The 21,792-nt window shown below is 35.6% G+C and overlaps 1 protein-coding gene across 1 annotated transcript; it reads right to left on the bottom strand.

The window, feature by feature from the left end:
* Window positions 1-12,614: 12,614 nt before the first annotated feature.
* On the bottom strand, window positions 12,615-18,916 carry LOC121725557 (grpE protein homolog, mitochondrial). The gene is made up of 7 exons (XM_042112569.1): window positions 18,735-18,916; window positions 18,271-18,418; window positions 17,715-17,828; window positions 16,792-16,917; window positions 14,842-14,925; window positions 14,270-14,387; window positions 12,615-12,711 (listed from the first exon to the last, which is right to left on the bottom strand). Exons 1-6 carry the CDS (start codon window positions 18,821-18,823, stop codon window positions 14,274-14,276), a joined length of 675 nt encoding a protein of 224 aa, XP_041968503.1. The 5' UTR covers window positions 18,824-18,916; the 3' UTR covers window positions 12,615-12,711; window positions 14,270-14,273.
* Between the last annotated feature and the right edge of the window lie 2,876 nt (window positions 18,917-21,792).

Raw genomic sequence — 21,792 nt, 5'->3', positions numbered from 1 at the left:
AGAATGTAATTCAGATATTGAAAATATACCAGCGTTTGTAAGCAAAAAAGACACATTGTAACGCGCGAGAAGAAATTTTTTAAAAATTCAAAAAACGGAATTTAAAAACCTTGATGAAGTGGAGGTACCTCATATTTTGGCTGACAAATTTTTGGTGTGTGCTGACGGAAAAAATGCCAATAAAATTTTGTTATTTGCCACCCCAATGGGTGTTCAACAAATGAAAAACCTCAATTCAAATGTTAAACTTTTTGGAGACGGCACTTTCCATGTGCCACCCCCCTTTTACCAACTATATACCATACACATTGACGTTGATAGTTGTAACGAAATGGCCAATATCGTGCCGTTATTGTATGCGCTTTTACCTGATAAGTCACAAAATACATATGAGAGATTATTCACTCTAATTAAAGACCAGTTTGGATCAGATATTCCGTATTACAAATGTGACTTTGAAGTAGCATAATGATTTAGCTTTTAGATGCTAGTAGGGCGTTCTGCTAAAATATCCTTTCGATACGAACACGTTTCGCTTAATTCTTCTTTTAATGAGGAGCAATTTCTTAATATGATTCCCGGCACACCGTCTTCTAAACATGAGAAAACCGAACACGACACTATTGAACCTGAACCTTGTCCAGATTTGAACATGAATTCGAGACAAACCGGAACATCAGCATCAAATGTTGAATACTGTTGAGTATGATGAATCTAGTTCTGATACGTCGTATGTTCCTAGTAGTGAATCTGATACTTCCGAAGAGTACGAAGATGACGAAGACGACGAAGATGACGAAGACGAGGGCACGAATGTCATCCAAGAGAATTCTACTACTTCTAGTATTAATAATAACGGAGACGAGTGGCAGGATATTTCCAATGATACACCCGCATTTGAAGAATACGTTGGTGAAAGTCAGATATTTGTACAACCCTTCTGATATTAAGAGCCCAGATGAGTACTACATATTATTCTTAACTGATGAAATAATTGATAAAATTGTTCTTGAAACGAACAAATTTGCAACTAAATGTATAGATTCCGGCCAACTTAAGAATAAAGCTTGTGCAAAGCTGTGGAAACCAACTACTAGAGAGGAAATGTTAAAATTTTTTGGGATTCTATTGGTAATGGGTCTTGTAAAAGTTCCAAATTTAAAATGCTATTGGTCCAAGAAAAAGATGTACAGAAACGAATACATTGCATCGTTAATGAGCAGAGACCGATTCTTATTGTTACTAAAATTCTGGAATTTTCTGATGATAGCGCAAACACTTAGTCTGATAAATTGAGCAAAATTCGAGAAATTTATGACATGATTCCACAAAACTTCAAAAAATTTTAAAGCCAGGAAAAGTTGTAGTCGTTGATGAGTCGATGGTTCCGTGCCGTGGCCGGCTGCGATTTCGTCAATACATAAAAACAAATCACACAGATATGGAGCAAAACTATACAAATTGTGCCCCCCGGAAGGATATACATCTAAATTGGTTTACACTGGGAAAGAAGAGAATGGCCGTGATATTAATCACACACAAAATGTTGTGTTAAAAATTCTTAACGTCTATTGGACTAGCAGAAACGTTAATTGCAAAGAAAAGTTTTATTTGTGGTACACTACGAGATAATAGAAGAGGTTTGCCTAAAAAAGTTGTGAGTCTGAAATTGAAAAAAGGACAGATACAAGGCAAAATGAACAGCAAGGGAGTAAGAGTTCTGAAATGGGTTGATAAGCGTCCTGTTTTAATGATGAGCACATGCAGAAATCATGATGTAAGCATTAAAGATACTGGAAAAAAAGAAGAGGTAATAATGAAAATATAATGAAACCAGAATGTGTCTTGAATTATAATAAATATAAAAAGGGTATAGATTACAGCGAGCAAATGTCCTCATATTACACTACATTAAAAAAAGGTCTAAAATGATATCGCAAGGTTATGATGGAATTGATATTTGGGACTGCTCTAGTAAATGCATAGATTGTCTATAACCTTAATAGTGTGACAAAAATGACCAAACTAGAGTTCACTGAAAATGTAATAGAGAAATTCACGAATAGTTCTCTTAAAGACAGCCAAGATGCCATTCAGTCAACTTCGAACTATGAAGAAAATGTGAACAATGGACATCGCTTAGAAAGAGGAAATAAGAAACGAAATTGCGTTGGTTGTTACAATAAATTAAGGGAAACACTAAGTAGTAAAGAAGCTGCAAAAAAAGTAAAAAAAGTAATGACATATTGTGCCCCGTGTTCGAAAACTTACTGCCGCGACTGTTATAATGATGCTTATTCAATTTTTGGTATAAAAATAAATAATTAATTTTTTATTGACAACATTAGTAGTTTATCGATATAGTTACCCTTCTGTGCTGATACATTGCTACTACATTTTGTTTTGATTACTTTTATATGAAATAATGCTTTAATTCCAGGACTAATGGATTTAAGGTTGTAATAATTCAATATAAACATAAATCAAGTAAATATTTTGTTCGAGACCACGGCGAGAGGGGTGCGGCAAGTGGGACACGGGACGCGGCCGACGGAGCGAGCGAGCCGCGCAGCAACCGTCAAACCAGTCCGAGAGGAGCGAGAGGGGAGGCCGGCCGCGCCGAGCGGCCGGCCTACGCTGGCAGACTAAATTCTACCCGGGAAGAGTACGGATAACATTGTAACTTGGCTTAATACACAGTTATATATTTTGTTCTACGATTTTTCATTCTTGTCCCCTAATTCGCAGACATATTTAATGTTAAGTCTAATCATTACAGATATAATTCTCTTCAAAGCTAAAATGCTGAACAGATCGTTGGAACCCGATAACGCAGTCTATTAAACCATCCACAGCACTGTGTGAATGTAAGGCCAGTAGGCTAACGCACTCAACGTGTTAAAAACGAAAACGTACAAACAGCTTACGCCGTAAGCGAAAAAGGCTGGACGCAGACTAGCATATTTGAAAAATATCTGAAATCTGTATTTGTACCTTTGCTGGGAAGTGTTAGGCCGGTGCTACTAATATACCTACTACGGGCATGCTTCTCATGTCGATCTAAATGTCATACAATATGCGGCCTCTGAAGGTATCACAATTTTAAAGCTTCCACGGTCCACCACACTCGTCCGATGTTCTCCAACCCTTGGACTGCAGCACAATAAATCATTTTAAAGACCGATGGGAGGATGAAATAATAAGATGGCAGTGACTTCACATAGATTTTTTTTAAATGTAATTTGGGTACCGTCTATGGGCTGTTCGCCCATGTACAGTATGTACAATGTTTGGGCGAGTTAATTAAACACAGAAATAACGTACAACTGAACAGTCCAACTACCTTTACTACCTCAGTAGGCGTGTCCATCTTTATTAATTATCAATACACTACATTGCATATTCCTTTTTTTGCTATCTTTGTATATAGGTTTTTCGCACCAAGGATAATTAATTGAAATAATATTCTTACTTAATTCTAATTGTAGTTTAAGTAATAATATTATTTCAATTATCCTTAATTTTTTCTTACTTTCAATTCTCCGAGGAGGAAGTCTTACAGGCATTGGAAGAAAACCCGATTATCTCAGTACGCGAAATTGAAGAAAGCATTGGAGTGCCCAAAAGTTGTGCAGATCGTATTTTGCAAAGAAACGCTCATCACCCATACCATTTACAAAGAGTACAAAGTCTACTACCCAGATACTACCCTGAGAGGATGCGATGTTGTCGAACGATGTTGCAGAGGTACCAGGACGATCAAGGTCTAGAGCTAGGACTAGGCTCTACACGGTGGACTTTCAAACCCTTACCTCTGGTTTCTCTTTGAGCCACCACTGCGCAGATAGACGACCGAACAAGCACCAGGACTTGTGATTGATTTAGATAATTATAGTCATGTTAAAATGTTTAAAATTAATGTTCAAAATTTCTTAAAAATAATAACCCATTTATTAAGTAAATTATATCAAGACACGCGAACTAGTAACGCGACCCTGACAGATTCATTCTTAGTTATCTCCAATAAGAATTATTTAGAATAAAGGTTGAAATTATGATTGTATTTTATTTCATCTCCGGGAAAGGAAAGGAAAAATATAAGTTTTCAGGGTACACGAACCTCCACAATTACTACGAATGGCACGTGGGGAATCCACATTTGGTGCGGGAACAGAGATTACAGTACCAGTTTAAAATCAACATGTGGACGGGAATTTTGAATGGCACAGTTATTGGTCCAATCGAGGGAGATCATTTTTTTTGGGCCTTTTCTGAATGTGCCGGCCAACAAAAAAAAATGGTACATGTATTTAGTACTAGTAATTTGGAGCAATAGTTAATATGGCAGCAAAGTTGTATGGTTACTATAAGTCACGTTATACAAAAATAATTTGTCATTTTCATACATTGTCTGATTTCTGAAAGTGAGGAAAAATATAAAATAATAAATAAATATTGCTAATACTAATCATCCGAAGTCGTTGTTAAATGAAATGAGTAACAACTGGGCCCTCATTTTATACCTGCACTTTACAATCACGTCACACACCACAATAGAACGCGACGAAACCTGTGGAGTGAGTGAGACGGCGACATTCAAATACGTTCAAGTAAAAAAAGCCATTTTGTTTGTTAGTTATCCATGCGACTTGTGTTACATCGGACGGCTATTATACGTACTTTTCGCAGTGTCTGTTCGTGGTTCGTTAGTGGTATACGATGGCTGAACATTTGTGTATAAGGTGTCGTGAACCAATTGGTACACGGCGTAGATACACCTGGTCTTCCCGAGAGCAAGAATTTATTGATATTGCTCAGATTGTAATCGACGAACTGGTGGATAATGAAGTAAGTATTTTCCTATCCCTTTTTATTTTAATTCTCTTTATAAAATATGACATTATAAGTGTTGTACCTAGAACATGTCGTGTGGGTTGTCGTATTATTATTTATACCCCCAAGCTACACGGCTGCCTTCTTCTAAGTATAAGTAGGTACACATTACCATTCAAAGCAAAGTAATTAAATACAAAAAATATAAATATAATGTACCAACTACCATGTTGTAAACATTGAACGTAACTTAAACGGATAGGATGTAACAGTTCACCACTATCAAATTATTTTGTTAGTTTCTCCATAACATTTAGACTTACCAAGATTTTTTATTTTTATAGGTACTGCCCACCGATTTCATTTGTCGACCCTGTTGGCAACGAGCGGAAAGGTTGTATCAGGCGAGTTTACGCGCTCAACTTCAAGACGACGACGATAATGACGCACCACAGGAAAACGTCGGTAATCAACGACGCCAAACAATATTGCCTGGATTCAAGCGTACTCCAAATAGTACTAATCTCTGCATTTTTCAACCATGTGAGAAATATGTCTAGACGTCGAGTACCAGAAGAAATTATTTCTTCTTCGCATGTTGTGCCGGTACAATATTATTATTACAGAAAATGGGCGAGTGTGTGAAGAACTATAGATGCTGGCGGGAAAGATTACGAATTATTCCCGTCGAATACTTCGGAAGTATCCTGAAATATTCCGAAACTTTGGGAATATTTCAACTGTCAAAAATAACGAGGAAAATTGCGCTTGGAAGTTGTAAACTATTTATCTTTAGTTGTGTATCTAAGAATATGTGATGCCGGTTACTAACATTATTAGCCAAGCGGCGAGAAACGGCTTTTTTGGCTTATTATCATTACTAGCGATAAATAGCGGCTGGTAACGGCTTGTTACTTTTCTTTGATAATACCTAATCATATAAGTTCGTTTATTTTTTATGGTTTTTATTCTGATTTACTTGCAATAGGATATATTAGTATGGATAGTATGGATATAAGTAAGTAATAAGTAGGTAAGTATAGATTAATCAATCCCATTGGCCATTACTAATTTATGATAAAACTAGATGACGCCTGCAACTCCGTTGCGCCAAAATTCGTTCATCGCGCCGGAACCGTACATTTTTCCGGGATACAAACTATCCTATGTCCTTTCTCAGAACTCAAAGTATTTCCATGTCAATTTTCAGCCAAATCGGTTCAGCGGTTCGAGCATGAAGAGGTAACAGACAGACAGGCAAACAGACGTACTTTCGCATTTATAATATTAAACCTAGAAGTAGGTATAGATAAACAATATATATTTTACTTAAGTACGTAATGTGCCACTGAACAAATAATTCACTCAACCACCACAAACCACAAACAAACACGTATATTTCCATTGAATTATTCCGGCGAAATATTCGACGGAAACATTCGAATGCGGGGTACGAATCTTTCCGCGGGGTGAGGGAAAACTTCTCCGGGGAGCATCTCCCCTCTGCGCCGCCGTCGCCCGCTCGCACGACTCGCTCGCCCGTACGAGCGGGCGACGGCGTTGCGGAAGGGAGATGCTCCCCGGAGAAGTTTTCCCTCATCCCGCGGAAAGATTCGTACCCCGCAATCGAATATTTCCGTCGAATATTTCGCCGTGGCAGTCGGCGCGTGCGAAGCGGTGATAGCGGCCGGCGGGCGACGCTCTATGCGCGGCGGCGATCGATGATTGATGCAAAATACGATTTTTCAGCATAAATAAAAATTTATATTTTTTTTTATTAAATTCATTTTGAATAATTCAAATTTAAAGAAACTTTCCCAGAAGTATTCCGGAATTATTCGGAATTTTTCAGAAGTTTTGCAACTATATGAAGAACACCTACAGGAAGATGTTTGGCATTTACTTCCACTACAGGATAACCTCACAGAGGAATTCACTGCTGAACAAATAGTCCATACGTTAACTATGATGAAAAATAAAATCACCACCGATTTTTTGAACTTCGAGCATTACGAAAACATAAATGCAAATGAGCTGCACACGTGGATAGGCCTTACTCACCTCCAGTTCTCTGATGTGCTGGAAAACGTAACCAGTCTGAATCGACACCGCGACAAACGGACAATAATGGCAGCAGTATTAGCGAAAATGCGTACAGGCGATTCTAATGCACGGTTAGCATCCATATTTAAAATGTCCGAATCAAGCTTTCAACGAAAACTAAAGATAGGCTTGGAAGCGCTTTTAAGCGACTTTGTACCTTCCCGTGTCGGATTTGACCATATTACCAGAGAGGAAGTAGTGCAGATGAACCTTATGATTCCAGAGAGTTTACTTGGCAATCCAGATAGTCCCATTGAAGAAAGAAAGTTGATTACTATTCTCGATGGCACTTACATATATCTCCAAAAAAGCTCTAATTACTTTTTCCAGAGAAAATCATACAGTAATCATAAGTTCCGAAACCTTTTGAAGCCTTTTTAATATGTTTGTTGCAATGGAACGATAATATCAGTAGAGGGACCATACGCTGCAACAAACTCCGATGCCCAGATTTTAAACAATGCTTTAAATGACGAAGATAGCGTGTTGCACTGGTTTTACCGGCATGGAGATGTTTTCATCCTAGACCGTGGCTTTAGAGATGCTATAAGCAATCTGGAGGCATGTGGTTATGTGGCTCAGATGCCAGAAACAAAGCACCCGAACGAAACCCAGCTTACTACTGACCAGGCTAATAAATCTAGACTTGTGACCATTTGCCGCTGGGTGGTCGAAGTAATAAAGGTCGCTTCAAAAGAGATTTTCGTTTACTAAGACATGTTCACAGTAACCGGGCATTAGGTAACATGATAGATTATTTCAGAATTGCGGCAGCATTGCTGAACAGTTATCATGTCCTAATTGACAACAACGTGCACGCAACCGATTTCCTTGAGATAATTTATGAACGAATCAATATGCCAAACAGTTTGGCAGATCTTGTTATAACAAACAATTATAATAGACGGAGAGCACAGTTTCAGGCCATGGGATCCGATATGCCTGAATTCAATAATTTCCCTAGACTGACAGAAGAAGAATTGACGCTGTTTGCTTTGGGCAGCTATCAACTGAAGCAAGCCCGCAGTTACTACGGTGAACACGTCCAACCAGATGGAACTTTCATCATAGAACTCGCCGGGGATGTTCCTGTGGAAGAAGTTCGGGAGATGGCTGGACGGGATCTTCTCGTATTACGAGGCCGTATACAATCTCGCCACTTTTCGTCGAAAACTTATCATGTGTACATTACAGCTGATCCAGCACTTCATGGAAGACAGGCCATTCCATATTATTACTGCTCTTGCCCAATAGGGAAACGGACAATAGGGTGTTGTTCACACACCATGACTATTGTGTGGTACATGAGTTTCGCACGGTATGCTGAATTTATACATCCACCGGCACTAGGTTTGGAGGGTGTTATAGTTTCATTGCATGAGAATTAGAAGACTTTTGTAATTAAACTCTATAATATATACTTACCAGTTACTTTCAGTCTGATCTGAAATGTAAAAATCAATAAAATAATATATGAAAATGGCGAATGATCCAACTTGTTTTATTTGACTTAGAGTAATCCTACAACTTTGCTGCCTATTAACTATTAACTATTGCTCCAAATAACTAGTACTAAACACACGAACCATTTTTTTTTTGTTGGCCGGCACTTTCAGAAAAGGCCCAAAAATGTATGGGGCCTGAATGTTCTCCTTTGCTCAAAACACTTTTTTCATAATCATTATAGTTCGTCTTTTATTCAAGTAAAACTAACTCGGCGATAATTCCGCGCCGTTCTTTTTCACCTGGCATATGAAAGACGGGCGTCAGTGTGAAGAGAGAAGGACGATGTTTGATTTTTAGAGTCAGGTGAGCTCTTAAATGAACAAGTTTATTTGGACTTTTTACGAAACCAATTGCCAGATCTGTTAGAGGAAGTGCCACCAGCCATTTACGGTAACATGTGGTATCAACAGGATGGCTGTCCAGCACATTATGCTGCTACAGTAAGAGAATACCTAAATCGAGAATACCCCAATAGGTGGATTGGGCGGGGTGGTCCAATTTCGTGGCCTGCCCATTCACCCAATTTAAACCCAATAGATTTTTTTTAACTGGGGTACTATAAAAGAGAAAGTGTACCTACTCTAAACCCATCCAAAACTTAGACGAGCTGCGCCAAAGACTTTAAGAAGCAGCTGAAGAAATCGCGTCGAGGCGATACGCCCGTCTTATATACACGTTCATTTTTAAGAAGATGTAGAGCTTGCTATTAAAGTATATAATAAACTTCCTGACAGATTTAAAGATTTGAAATAAATTAATTTTAAAACTCAAATAACGAAGTGGCTATTAGAAAACTCTTTTTATAAACTTGACAAATACATGAAATATGTTGAAGAGATAAAATAGATTACTATATTATTTTATTTCAATTTCTTATTAACAATGACATTATTTTAATTTTTTCTATCATGATTAGTTATTCGACAATATTTTTTATTTCTTTTATCTTTTACATAAGTATTTCTTTTAAATTATTATTATTGGTGTACAGCGTTTAATTTTATATCAATTTTAACAGTGATTTTATAATATATTGTATTTATTAAGTACTTAGTTAATTTTATGTAATTTTATAATTTTAATTAATTTTATATAATGAATTGCACGCCATTGTAATGGCAAGAATGTACTGGAACTTTCATTATTTATTATAAGACCATGATTATGTACTACATTCTGGCAATAAAGGAGTTTGATTTGATTTGATTTGCATTGCAGCTGATGGCAAACATTTTGAAAATTTGCTGTAAATATTGTAAATTTAATTTTAATAAAAACATTTTAGAAATCCAATAATTCAATTTTATTTTAAATGCTCCTAAAACTTACAAATTACGTGAAACATGTCTCTTAAATAATTTAAAAAACGTGGTGTTTTAGAAGATATTATTATTTTAAAAATATATTTTAAAAAAATAAATTATGGAGTAGATGAAGAAAACAGTACTTAGGTAGCCCAAGCTCGATCAACTTCAAGTTCCCGTTGCTATTTATGCACTAGAGCCAAAGATAGGAAGGGCAGAGAGAAATGTGTTAAGTGCTCCAAAAATATATGTGCACAACACAGGTTACCTATTTGTCACCAATGTATCTAGATTTTCAGATTTGTACTAAATTTTTTTCCCCTTAAGCATTCCATTAATATCCAAAAAACCTCGTAATAATTGTTTAAATTTATTAAAGTTTAATATATTGTAAGTAATCATTTTTTTATTTTGGTCCAAAAATGATCCAACTAAAACTAAAAAAAAAGCGTCCCCAATAGCAACGCGGAAGTACTGACTTATAAAGAAGAACTGCAACGGTACTCGGTTGCGACTTGCGAGTTACGAGTTACCGAACTTGGAAGGACATAGTGAAGGCCACAATTTTAACTGGAGAAGAAAAGGAGGCAATGTTTTGTTTGTCCTTTGGCTAAAGAGATTGAGTGGTCGCATTCCACCAAAGATAATCCAGCACTTTAATTGCTAGACGGTCACGCAACACATGTTAAATCTGTGGAGGTCATTGATTTGGCTCGCGAAAATAGTGTTATTGTGTTTCCCACCTCACTGCACACACCGACTACAACCATTGGATGTTGGGTTCATGAAACCTATAAGCACATATTATTCCACCGAAATAAAGAATTGGTTGCGGAGCCATCGCGGACGTGTGGTGACACAATTTCAGACAGCTGGACTATTCGGAAAAGCTTTTGTATCTGCAGCAATAATGACGACTGCTATTAATGCATTCAGAGCCACAGGTATATGGCCTGTAAACAAGGATGTTTTCACTGACGTAGATTTTGCACCCGCGGACACTACAGACAATCCTGAGCCTGCTGAGGTGTCTTTAGTTAACGAAGCCATTTCGCAGAGAGACAACAGTCCAATGAGGCAAGAAACTCCAGAAGGTGACTCTGGTGCCAAAACGCCACCCAGACAACCACACCAAGAAATTTTGACCGGTAACAAGACACCACCATCGCAAATACTACAACAGGATAGGAATATGAGAACCCCACCTAAGCAACCTTCTCCACAACCTGGTTGTTCTTGGATGGTCGATAGGCCCTCGAGTTTTGCAACTCCAGAACAAATAATGCCAGTGCCTAAGGAGAAAAGAACAGGCAAAAGAGTTAGTAAGCAACGAGGGAAAACAGCAATCATCACAGAATCGCCGTACAAAAACGAGCTTCTAGCCATAAAACAGGCCGCAGAACTAAAAGAACAGAAAAAGAGGGTAGCTAAAGATTTGAAATTGAAATCCATCAAACAGAAGAAGAGAAAGAAAGGCTCTGCCGAAGAAGATGCTGAATGCATCTATTGTGGTTACTCGTGGTCAGAGTCAACCGAGGGATGGATACGTTGTCTAAAATATTCTCGATGGGCACACTACTCTTGTGCTGGAGAGGATGAAAAAGATGAAGAGGCTACTCATTTATGTGCGTTGTGCATTGAAAACTAATTTTGTTAATGGTTAAAATTATTTAAAAAAAAATTTTGAAAGCCAAAATGTTTAGTTTGGAGATAAAAAGATGTATACGAGTAGTTACGTTGATTTTTTGTTATATTGATTGAAATTTTACAGTAGATGTTTATAACTAACTAAAAGTTATGATTAAGATTACTTAACTGTACCAAAGTTCTGTATTTCCTTTTTTTTAATATTTAAGGTTTATTTAAAAAGATAATATGTGTTACAGTTTTTTGTGTGATCTCTGATTTCTTTATCTTACATAAATAATAATAAAGATAAGTTTTTGTAGTGAATTTGGTTATGCTATGTGATCTCTGATTTCTTTATCTTACATAAATAATAATAAAGATAAGTTTTTGTAGTGAATTTGGTTATGCTAAAGTGTTGTTGTTTTTATTTATATATTTTAATTGTTTTAAAACTGTCATTATGTATCTAAGCAATAAAACTATTTCGTTTTGAAGTTTGTTTCCTTCCTTATAATGACTACCCCACAATGCCCCATACGAGACCCCACTTTACCCCTATGCATGGGGCATAGCGAGTCAGTGACGACAAAAAATGCAAAAACATTCATAACTATCGAAAACGATGTTTCTGTAGTCCCTTTTGAAAATATTATTACTATTTTACCAGATCCAACACTACAAATCAGGGACGTCTGCACTTACTTCAATTTTCAGTATTGATATTTTTGAGATGTAAACACATTTTAAGTTTTGATTACGTAACGGAAGATTCTAGTATAATTTAGGTTTGTTGAAGCGTTTAAGAAAATAAAGATTTTTCATATATTAATTATGTTTTTAATCTGTACTCGTTACGACCGTAACAAGAGCTTGCTACCGTTGACAAAGATTTTTGTAACGATAGTAACAGGTTGTTCGTTAATATTAAATTATCGCACAATTTTCTTTTTAATCTGATCCATATGATATTTTTATTTCGAAAAATTAAAGAAAAAATTGTGGGCATCATTTAGTAAATCGTAAGTGTACAAAATTCTTACCTTACAGGACGACCATTACTCGGAAGGTTCACTAGCTCCCTAGCTACTATATGGTAAGTATGTAAATTGTAAACGGGCATTCTCCAGAAAAATAATTATTCGATGCATACTTCAATTAAATCTATTCATTTCATAAACCTTATCATACTTACACTTACTCAACAAATACAACCATTTGCAAATAAAAATATTTAAAAAAGTCATTCAACTGAAACTTTATATTAACAATTATAGTTTTTGGAATATAAATACATAAATCTCCCACCACTTGCTGAAACAGCTCGAAATTGTGTTATCTGAAACAAAAATTGTGATAAAGTATTCGATATTTTTTTACCTTTTAAACAAATAATTTCGGCTTAGCTTCTCAGATATTATAAGATAACAAAAAGATTTCTTAGGTTAACTGCAGGGATCTTATCGTCGATAAGGTCTCTGCAGAAGAGACTTGCTGTCAGGACTCCAAAACTAAAATTAGCCAAATCAGTGCAGTTTCTCATGTTTCTGAGAGATTAACAAAATTTTAAATTAATTAATTTTAAATTTTGTTAATGTTGTTTTTGTTTTATAATAATTGCCTAGTAACAATAATAATATATAACTCCATAATATTATTAGGATAATATTAAAACGCGAGCAAAAACTTTGGACCCCTTTTTAAGAAAAATGCGAAAACGTAGGAGCATGAAATTTCGCACAGAAATAAGAGGTTTTCCAATAAGAACTTGACAACTTTTTTTCGAAATGAAATTAAAACCATTTGAGATATTTCAACAATTTTAGCATCGAATTGAAGTACAATAAAAACATTTTTTAATGGAACTCGACTTCGCTCATATGGTCACCGCAGACCCGTTTGCAGCGATGATTCTTTGAACTCAATTTTGTATGACTTTGCCATGAGCCAAAATTACACGATAAATAGCCTAAATGTGTATTAAGGCTATTTAGCGTTTAATTTTGGCTCTGAGCTCTTCCAACGGCGTCGGCTTATCCAACGACTTGACGCAACCACTAAGAAAAAAATCTAGAGGCGTTAAATCGCACGAAAGATGCGGTTAATCGACTGGTCCATATTTTGAGCTAATACGCTCATCAAACTTGATTCAATAAATCGATTGTAATTTGTGATGTGTGGCTTGTGGTGCCGTCCTATTGAAACCTCATGCTGTTCAAGTCCATATCTTCTAATTCGGGCTAAAATAATCCGTAATCATGGCCAACCTGTCTGTCTGCTAGGGCGAGAATCACGATCAAAAATCGGAGTTAACGCTCTTAAAGTAGAGGCCACCGACTCCGAATTTATGTAGTACATTTTTAAGATTTGCAGACGTTGACCAATGGGCGACCTCTAGTTATGAAAAGCAAGGTAGCAAGCATAGGCAGCAAACCTTTTTATAGTAATATATTATAGTAGTTTCATATTCGATTACAGTGCAGGAAACTTTGACAATTTGAAAACAAAGTAACTTGTGTTTATATTTTCTGTTTAGTTTGTGTATTTTTTTTATAAAATTAGTTTATTTGCTATGCTCGTATAGTTTTTATCTACTTTTTTTATTTAAATACCTTATTCAAGTACATATTGAATTGTCCTTTTTTAATTGTTCATTTTTATAAGATTTATAACGATTTTGTCACAGCGGTTAAATCAGTATCATGAATTAAATTCCTCTATGATCAGTAAACAGTAGAAACGCGACGAAAAATCTTGCTTGTGAGTCCCTTATGATGTGCCACCCGCGGGTGGTACTTACAGTTCGATGCCTAAACGTGCGAGTGGGACAGGCCTGGCGTAAGTTACATAATATCTGGAGAAACGACAAAGGATCAATTAATTAATGAAATACTTACAACACTAGGAGTCTCCCTTGGCGACTCCGACTAGCGCTGGTCTCACGCACCGCTCGTGCAGCTTGTAGCCAACTTTGCTTACTGCTACAACCGTTCCAGGCTTTGCTCCCTCCACTTCCTAAGCATCGAAGAAAAAAAAATATATTTACCGAACTTTATTTTGAAATCTGTCTGAACCAACTTTCATCTTGAAATCTGTTTATTTATATATATTAAATATATAGTAATAGTTTAAAAAAAGAACAAACTACATTTTTTAATTTTTACAAATGATTGCATTGTTATTGGCTCTAAATATGTAAGCAAAGTTTCGAATTAATTAGACTACTGGAGGGAGATAGGTACAATCGTGCTCAAAGATTCCGTTACATACGTACAGCCTAAGCTTAAATAAAAGTGTGTTAAAATTACTTGCAAAATTCATATAATGCTTGCGTTATGCTTCACTAAAGTATTAGGAACAATACAATATCTAATAAAAAATCAAATGATAATTTTCATTATGCTAGCAGTCTGTAATGAATTGACCGTCTATGGCAGTTACAAATTTTAAATATGTAATTAGTAATTACCTGTTGAAATAGCGCCTCGTGAAGATTTGGGTCAAATTTTTCTCTTAAGGGAGAAACTGCAACCAAACCATGCCTGTTGAACACCTACAAAGAAGTTGCATAATATTTAAAAATGTGTACCATATTACCACAGAAGTGGTTCTAAGGTTGGGTTGCACCAGAGTCGTGGTTAAAGTTAAAGTTATGGTAATAGTTAAGGCAAATTTAACTTTAACTTTATCCTTAACTTTGCCCGAAGAAATTGACAGATGACAGCTGATCCAACAAGGTTATAAATGCACGTGTGCGGGGGCGCTGCTGGTAAAGGAGAACTGTCAAAAATGGCGTTTTGTATAATGACAGCGTTAGTTCCATTTTTCGCCACATGCATTTAAAACCTTGTCGAGCTCTATGGTTATGGTTAAATATGGCGTCCATTTTTAACTTTAACTAAAGATTTGACATTTTGCATTGTAGTTAAAGTTAAAGCCAAAGTTAAATTTACAGTTAAAGTTAGTTGGTGCAACCCAGTCTAAATAAATAGGGGAGTTGACAACTTTTTTTAAATAGTTTTAACGCCTCAGTTGTTTACAATAATACCTGTAAATTAATATTTTATTCATTACTAGCTGTTGCCCGCGACTTCGTCCTTCGGACTTCAGTTTATAGCGCGCAATTTCAAAAAAATTGGTGTCAAAAGCTTTTATAAAAAAACCCTGGAACCCCTTAAATCAAAACAGCTGTGCAGTGTGCACATAATATTTCATTTTTTAAAATTAAACTTTATATTTTATGCCAAATTTTAAAGCTCATTTAGCCCCCCAATTACACAACTTTACCCATAAACTATTTATCATTGATAGGTTCAAGGTTACGTCACTGTATATAATATAAGGCACTGACTTATTAAATAACGTAAAGAAGAAATAACAATCGAAAAAAATCAAAAATTAGATGTATGATGATACCACCTCTTATAGAAAGATGTTGGGCAAGCGTTAGCGCGATGTAAGAGACGCACGGCGCCATCTAGTATGAATTTTTGGAACTAACTTAATTTGAACAAATTTTCGTATTTTCACCCCCTTACAACCCTTTTTTCCAGTAAAAAAGTAGCCTATGTCCTTTCTCAGGCTTTAGACTATCTGTATACAAAATTTCATTACAATCGGTTCGGTAGTTTTGGCGTGAAAGCGAGACAGACAGACAGACAGACAGATACTTTCGCATTTATTATATTATATTAGTATAGATTATGCCCTAGAATGAGTTAAAAATTATTTTAAATACTGAATTCAAAATATGTCACAAAAACGCGTCATTGTGGTTACGTGATCACGTGTGACGTCATCGTTCATGAAACAAAACAACCGTAGACAGAGCAAAAGTGAGTAACGATCATTCCCAATATTTGATCTTTGGTTTTGCCCTACTAGAGATAGGAATAGCTCGCATTACGGCCGTTCCCAATATTTGATCTATCTCTGGTTTTGCCCTACTAGAGAGAGGAATAGCTCACATTAGACATAAGAGACATATATTTTACGTCAATTCAATGTTAGCTGCGATCGGTTGTATGTCAAACCAAAGATAGATTGAATATTGGAAACGGCCGTTAGACATTAGAGACATATATTTTATGTTAGTCCAATGTTAGCTGCGATCGGTTGTATGTCAAACCAGAGATAGATGTCACCTTCCGGATAGTCAAAACTGCCAAACTCACAAATTTCAAATTAACTGTACGAATTACTAGATATGAATTGCAAGCATACTTGCATTTCGCGATTTTAAAAGATTGAATCATAAGATGATCCACAATGTGATTCTTCAAAGCGACCATTTTAGCCCCGCTGTTATATTATGTCAGCTAGGTTTAATACAACGCGACCAAATTACATACATCCACCATCTGCCAATAAATCAATTTCTTTGATGGTACATAAAATAACTCAATGGCTTTCCACCCACCTGCGTAAGTTGAGCGCGAGTGAGACGAACACCATCCCTCAGGGAGCGGAGCGCTGCACCGGCCCCCTCACCCTCTGCACCCTCCTCCGGAACACTCTCCGCCGCCGCAGATAATGTATCTGCCACCTATACAACCATAAATATTTAGCTAAGTGGGTCTTTAAGCAATAGGCATACCTTGACATACTTAATTATTATAACTTCCAAAGGTTTGTTGCTATTGATTTTATAATAGCAACAAACTTTTGGAAATGTTCAAAAACGCTATGCAATCACATGTCTAGGTTTTTAATTGAATATTTGAGTTGCTCAAAACGTTTGACACTACAGCTGATTAAAAAGCTGCCGTCTAATTGAATCAGCTCAGCGCTCACCACTCAGCGCTAGGCGTGTTTTGTTTACTAGAAAGTCGTAAATTTACATAACAAATATTATTAAAGAGACAGAAATTATGGGGACACATACAAGTGATGTGACTGAATCAAAAGTTAAACAAATATTCAAGGAGAAATTACAGCATTATGAAATGTATCACTAAGGTATTTATTGCAATTCTACAAATTAAACATTATCCAAGAATAATCTTCCAAGAAATCGCAAAAAGTTTTCCTATTCTCTCAAATTACTATATTAATAGTAGCAGTTGTGTGATTGAATGACGTTGTTCAGTCAATAGGCTAGCTGTTTGATCGAACGGCTATTTTAAATAGTAGGCTGCGAAAGATACACTATACCATTTTTAAAAAAAGTATATTTTGACACTGTTAAATGTAGCAACACAATGTCTAACAATATTAGACAATATTTTGTCTCTGTCTACTAGACATTCAGACAGAGACAAAATATTGTTTTGATTGCTCATTATAAACTTTTGTCAGTTAATGGTTAAGATATCAATTAATATAAAAAAAATCTACACTCACATCTAACAAGTCTTTACAAAAACTCTGTATTGCAAAGGATTTGGCGTCCTCCACCTGTTTCAACATCCGTCTTCTCACATTTTCACCATCAGCTAAAGCTCTCTTATATTTGTCCTGCAATGATAAACAATTTTAAATGTTAATCAATCCATAAACAAACAATAATAACCGAAAAGTAACATTTAAATTAATTAATTAATTTTTTAATCTTTATGAAACCACAGTATTTAACCAAAAATAATTATTCTAGCTTAACCTTTGGAAATTCACTACTTATAAAGTAGGTTTTAGTAAAATTAGGGACCAGCTTGTCACCTAACCTGACATTCAATTAAGACTTGGAGTATTGACTACATTTTATAGTAATACCTCAATCGTGGGAATCGCAGACACAATAGATTTTCAATTGTAATGTGACAGCCAGCTGCCGCTTGGGGATTGATGGGTTATCTAATACTTATATGAATAAATGATGATGATTGATATTCTACTGTATACATATTGTATGAGCATCTTTAAATAATTCCTAGCATGTACAGTCTTCTCAACAACTTACTTCATAATCTTTGAGTTGTTCTTTTAGGTTTCCAACTTCAGTAGTTAGCAGCTCAATCTGCTTGTGACATTCCTCTATATTAGCAGGCAACTGTTTCTCTGATTGGCTTTCCGCTGGCTTCTCTGCACTATAAGTACGCACTGACCCTCTGTTAACATATAAAAAAAGGAGTTATGGCAATTAATCAATAAAAGTAGGTGACTTTGTTAATTATTATTAATACTGTAATGTACTTCAGTTGTACAAGTTGACAAAAAGACATTGTATCATCTTAAAATCAGTAGAGTAAAAAGGAATGTTGAAACATTAGATCAGTATTGTTTCATTAAAATCATATATTAACGGATAACCTATGACTTTTTTCAGTTAATTTTCACTTTCGTTTCCTGTAAACTCGTCTTAATATCTCAAATTAAATAATACACTATCAGTAAAACATGGTTGCGCAATGGTTACAGACTTACCGATAAAAATTTGACCGTAGGTTTCTGAAACTCGGATCCACGATAAATCTCGTTAACCGGCTCATGGAACTAACTTTAATTGAGGCCATTATAATAAATCCTTATTAATTTTATATTAAACTTTATAATTTAATAGCATAAAAGCAAATTATAAAAATCTTCATCGATGCTCAATCGAGCATGCGTTTTATTTTTTGAAATTTTTCGATAGATGTATTTGTCAACGTCAAAACTAATGTCGAGTTTTTTTTCTTATTACGGCACTCGGCTATTAAACCATTGCCAGTGTCAAGTAAATGGTATCTAGGAAAACAACATTCTTCTAATGCGCTCCCTACACGGTATTGGAGAATGTTACTAGAGTATGCCAAATCACTTGAAATGTTGTCACAGTAAAGTCTATATTATGTATACAAACAGGGGCGGATCTTCGGATAAGGCTTTTTGGGCTGCAGCCCAGGGCCCCGCGAATACAGAGGGCTCCCAACCGAAATGAAACCAATAGACGATATTATTGTCAATAATAAAATTTATCTAGAATTAAAAAAAAACGAATTATCTAAATGCCGTAGACGAACATTTAATGAATGAGTGCATTCAGTTAAAATTTTACTTAATGCAGTATAAGACAGAGTCTTACACGTCTTGCAGTGAATTTTTTTTGCTAATTTATGAAAAGAAACTTGTTGATGTTTTCGCAAATTGCTAAACCATCTTAAAGATTTTTAACGATGCCGATCACTAGCTGACACTAGCTAACTAAGGACCTACATTGCGATGACCAAATAAAAGAATTTGCAGTTTGTTTGTTAGTTTGAACGCGCTAATCTCAGGAACTACTGGTCCGATTTGAAAAACTATTTTAGTGTTAGATAGCCCATTTATCGAGGAAAACGTAGTAACAGTAACAAATTGCTAATAATGGATTTATACTAAACCACTGTGGAGTGGCCACTGGCCACATAATATTTTTATATAAATCCTTACTTACCATCCTACTTCCTACTAATACCTACTAATATTATAAAGGCGAAAGTTTATTTGGATGTATGGATGTATGTTTGTTACTCATACTCATATTGCTGGGTTGGCCGACAGACTCAGTTCAGCAGCATATGCAGTAAGTAAGATTAGACAATTTTCAGATGAAACAACAGCACGTCTAGTGTATTTTAGTTACTTTCATAGTATTATGTCCTACGGCATTTTGCTGTGGGGCAATGCTGCAGATATAAATACAATTTTTGTGCTGCAGAAGCGAGCTGTGCGGGCAATCTACAAGTTGGCCCGTAATACTTCACTTAGAGAAAAATTTAAGGAAACTGGAATCTTAACTGTTGCTTCTCAATATGTCCTATCAAATGTATTATATGTTAAAAAGAATATATATCAATTCACGAAAAAATGTGATACCCATGGGAGAAATACTCGTAATAAACATAAGCTTGAAATTCCGGTGACTAGACTTACTAAAGTCAAAAATTCTTTTAAAGGTCAATGTATACGCCTTTATAATAAGATCCCAGAAAGCGTTCAAAATCTCTCAATTAATAGATTTAAAAAAGTTGTTAAAGAACGTTTGTGTACCAAAGCGTACTATAAAGTTACTGATTTCATGAATGATAGTACACCATGGGAATAAGGTCGCCCCCTGCAGAGCTGTTTCATTATAATATGTATAATAATTGTACATTCGTTGTATTTTATTTAGTCATAATGACACTGTTATTTTATAATAATATATTTTTTGTAATTTTCCATCTTTTTAGAAAAAGATGGCCCCGTGCGAGTTTCTTACGCCGGTTCTTCTCGCCGGGTTAGTTCCCGAACCGGTGGTAGGCATCTGTGTAGCCCCGACGTTCAGAGAATATTTGAAAAAATTTATTCTGAATAAAAATTTTTGAGTTTGAGTTTGAGTTTGAGTTTACTCTTTCACGCAAAAACTACTGAACGGATTTTAATGAAACTTTACAATAATATAGCTTATACATCAGAATAACACATAGGCTACAATTTTAACCGACTTTCAATATGGTGTTATGTTCGTTTTCTTATGTTCAACTCCGCCGTTTCCTAACCGATTTTCAAAATTTTTCCTGTGGTATACATATAGGGTATCATCCTAATTTGGTATTATATTCACAAAAGTGGTGATCTGATGAAGGATCCATAAGTAATCGAGGGAACTCCTCAAAACTTATATGGAAACATGTGGTGACTTTGGTTTCGCAAGAAGTATTCTAAGCATATTATGCTACCAACAAGTAAGATTTTGTACCGAGGTATACCTGGTATACCGTGGTTCGGAAGGTGCTGAGAGAACTCCTGATTCTTTATAGATACAAGTTTGGGAGTTTCGGCGTTGTTTTAAGAACGGAAAGCATATGCTACTATGCAAATTACATTCATCATCATCACTACCATATTATACCATACATCGTCCCATGGTAATGACTTATGAGCCTATAATGACCCTGTTATTGCTACTTTTCATAGTCTTTTAGATCGAGACTCGAGTTTGTCAAGCGATAATTGAAAAAAATCTATACTTCTATATATATAAAACTCAATGGTGACTGACTGATTGACATAGTGATCTATCAACGCACAGCCCAAACCACTGGACGGATCGCGCTGAAATTTGGCATGCAGGTAGATGTTATGACGTAGGCATCCGCTAAGAAAGGATTTTGATAAATTCCAACCCCAAGGGGTTCAAATAGGGGATGAAAATTTGTATATAATAATACTTCTTAACGCGAGCGCAGCCGCGGGCAAAAGATCGTAATATTATAAACCTGAATTGTATGTTTGCTTGAACGCGCTAATCTCAGGAACTACTGGTCCGATTTAAAAACCTATTTCAGTGTTAGATAGCTAATTTATCGAGTAAGTATATATTATCACGCTAAGACTAATAAGACCGAAGAAACTCAGGACAAAGTGGGAAAAACGATGGAAATATAAGAAATTACCAACTACTGGAGCAATTTTTATGGCAATATTTGACACAGATATAGAGTAAACCAAGTAAAGAAAGTAGGAACATAAGAGCTAT

This window comes from Aricia agestis, chromosome 3 (assembly GCF_905147365.1).
Source record: "Aricia agestis chromosome 3, ilAriAges1.1, whole genome shotgun sequence".
Classification (NCBI taxonomy): domain Eukaryota; kingdom Metazoa; phylum Arthropoda; class Insecta; order Lepidoptera; family Lycaenidae; genus Aricia; species Aricia agestis.
The sequence above is the reverse complement of the archived record's forward strand: the minus strand, read 5'-3'. Positions and strand labels throughout refer to the sequence as shown.

Coding starts and splice junctions, on each gene's coding strand:
- LOC121725557 (XM_042112569.1), bottom strand. CDS start 18,823: ATGGCCTCAATTAAAGTTAGTTCCATGAGCCGGTTAACGAGATTTATC. Junction 18,419..18,734: donor CTACGGTCAAATTTTTATCG/GTAAGTCTGTAA, acceptor ATATGTTAACAG/AGGGTCAGTGCGTACTTATA. Junction 14,926..16,791: donor CTCGCGCTCAACTTACGCAG/GTGGGTGGAAAG, acceptor ACTTCTTTGTAG/GTGTTCAACAGGCATGGTTT.